Below are 1563 nucleotides of genomic sequence, written 5' to 3' on the forward strand. Positions count from 1 at the left end.
CTGTGGCGGGAGCCAGCCACTCTGCTGCGGTAGAGCTGAAGAAAGAGCTGATTTTGATGCAAAAAGAGCAGGGCTGGCAGTGTCTCTGCTCCATCCCCTGGCTGCTGCTGCGGCTTCTTCCCAAGGCACGCACCGGAGCAGCTTGTCCTCTTTCTCAGCCCCACGGCTGCCGCCCGACCCATTCCAGCAGCAAGACACCTGACAGCTAACCCCTTGCTCTGATCCTGCCCTTCTCACAGCTACCAGCAATCTCCTCCCAGCTTCCTCCCAGACAGCTTGTGTAAAAATAATACTCATCCCGTACTAATCCTCTGCCTGAGCCGTAAGAGACTCCCCCAGGCAGGCAGCAGAGGTTGGCTGGAAGAGGTTGTATTCACACAGCCCTTTTCATCAGGAAATTCCTTTCTCAGAAAAGCCAGGCTGAATGAGGGAAAAATATGATGGGGGGGGACGGGGGGGAGGGCCAGGAGTTGTTTTTGTGGAAAAAACAAGTGAGAGGTCAAAAGCCAGCCTGAAAAAGTGACCTGGAAATGGTTTCTTTGAGGACAGAGGTCTCCCCATTGTTTGGCTGGAAGTGTTTGTCTAGCGAGCAGCGTGTGGTCTGAAGCGTGTGGAGTGGGCTTTCAAGGAAAGATAAACAGCCCGGCTGCCTCGGCGCTGGCTGAGGGATGCTGCTGGGGGCAGTGGGTTTGGAGGAATTCGATCCCAGGCGCGCGGCGGAGTGAGTATTTATAGCTTGCCGAGCACTTCAGGGACCGCCGTCTCGTTAGATAAGCTGAGTGGGGTCAGGCCCGGCCGCCCCTGCAGCGGGAGGATCCCCCTAGGAAGCTCATGCCCTGTGGTGGGACGTGGAGCGGTGAGTCTTCCCTCTGAGTCAGCGCTGGTGGAGAGGCCGAGGGAATTTCCAGAGCACCGCCTTTCCCGTGAAACACGGAGCAGAGGGCTTGAGCCCTGCGAGTTATTAAAGAGCTTGAGACAAATTCAGACAGGCCTCAGCAGAGTGGGTGAAGCTGTGTTTGCTTGCATCGGGCCTGGGTTTTTCTCCTTTTGCCCTTCCTGTAGGATCCTGTGGGAATGAATCCCGATTGCTCCCGGGTCCCCAGCCATCAGAGCTGTCAGGAACAGGCTAGCACATTCCGCACATCCCACGTTTCAGCCTGCCACCAACCCGTCATCCTGCTTAAGTGGCAGGAATGGGGGAAAAACAACCAGCCCCATCCCAACCTGCCTGGTCGAGATCTGCTCCACTGGTGTGGGCGCAATTGGCTCCCCTACGCACCACCCCGAACCTGAACCGTGCTCTACAAACCGACCCTTTAGGAAGGAAGCCAGTACCGCAGCGTGCCGGCACTGATTGGTTTTGCAGAGCGGGAGCTTCTGCCCTGTTAATCTCCCCCTCACCTCTCTCTTCCAAATAGGTGAACAAGATTGAATTTGTCCAGAAGAAGCCAAAATTCAAAAAAGTCGTCGTGCCTTTGGAGGACCACGTGCAGTGTCGGTGTGAAGCGGTGGCCCGTCAGCCTCCCAGGAGCAGCCGGCCAGGCCCACGCGAGCAGAGACGTA

General features: G+C 56.8%; 1 protein-coding gene across 1 annotated transcript in view; it reads left to right on the forward strand.

Moving 5' to 3' along the window:
• The window catches only part of PDGFB (platelet-derived growth factor beta polypeptide), a 7792-nt gene that overhangs the window by 4364 nt on the left and 1865 nt on the right, over positions 1 to 1563 (forward strand). The window contains exon 4 of the mRNA XM_010160744.1: positions 1419 to 1560. Within this exon, the coding sequence (XP_010159046.1) occupies positions 1419 to 1560 (142 nt within the window). The remainder of the gene's footprint in view (positions 1 to 1418; positions 1561 to 1563) is intronic.

This window comes from Eurypyga helias, unplaced genomic scaffold (assembly GCF_000690775.1).
Source record: "Eurypyga helias isolate BGI_N326 unplaced genomic scaffold, ASM69077v1 scaffold19481, whole genome shotgun sequence".
In the NCBI taxonomy this organism is placed as follows: Eukaryota; Metazoa; Chordata; class Aves; order Eurypygiformes; family Eurypygidae; genus Eurypyga; species Eurypyga helias.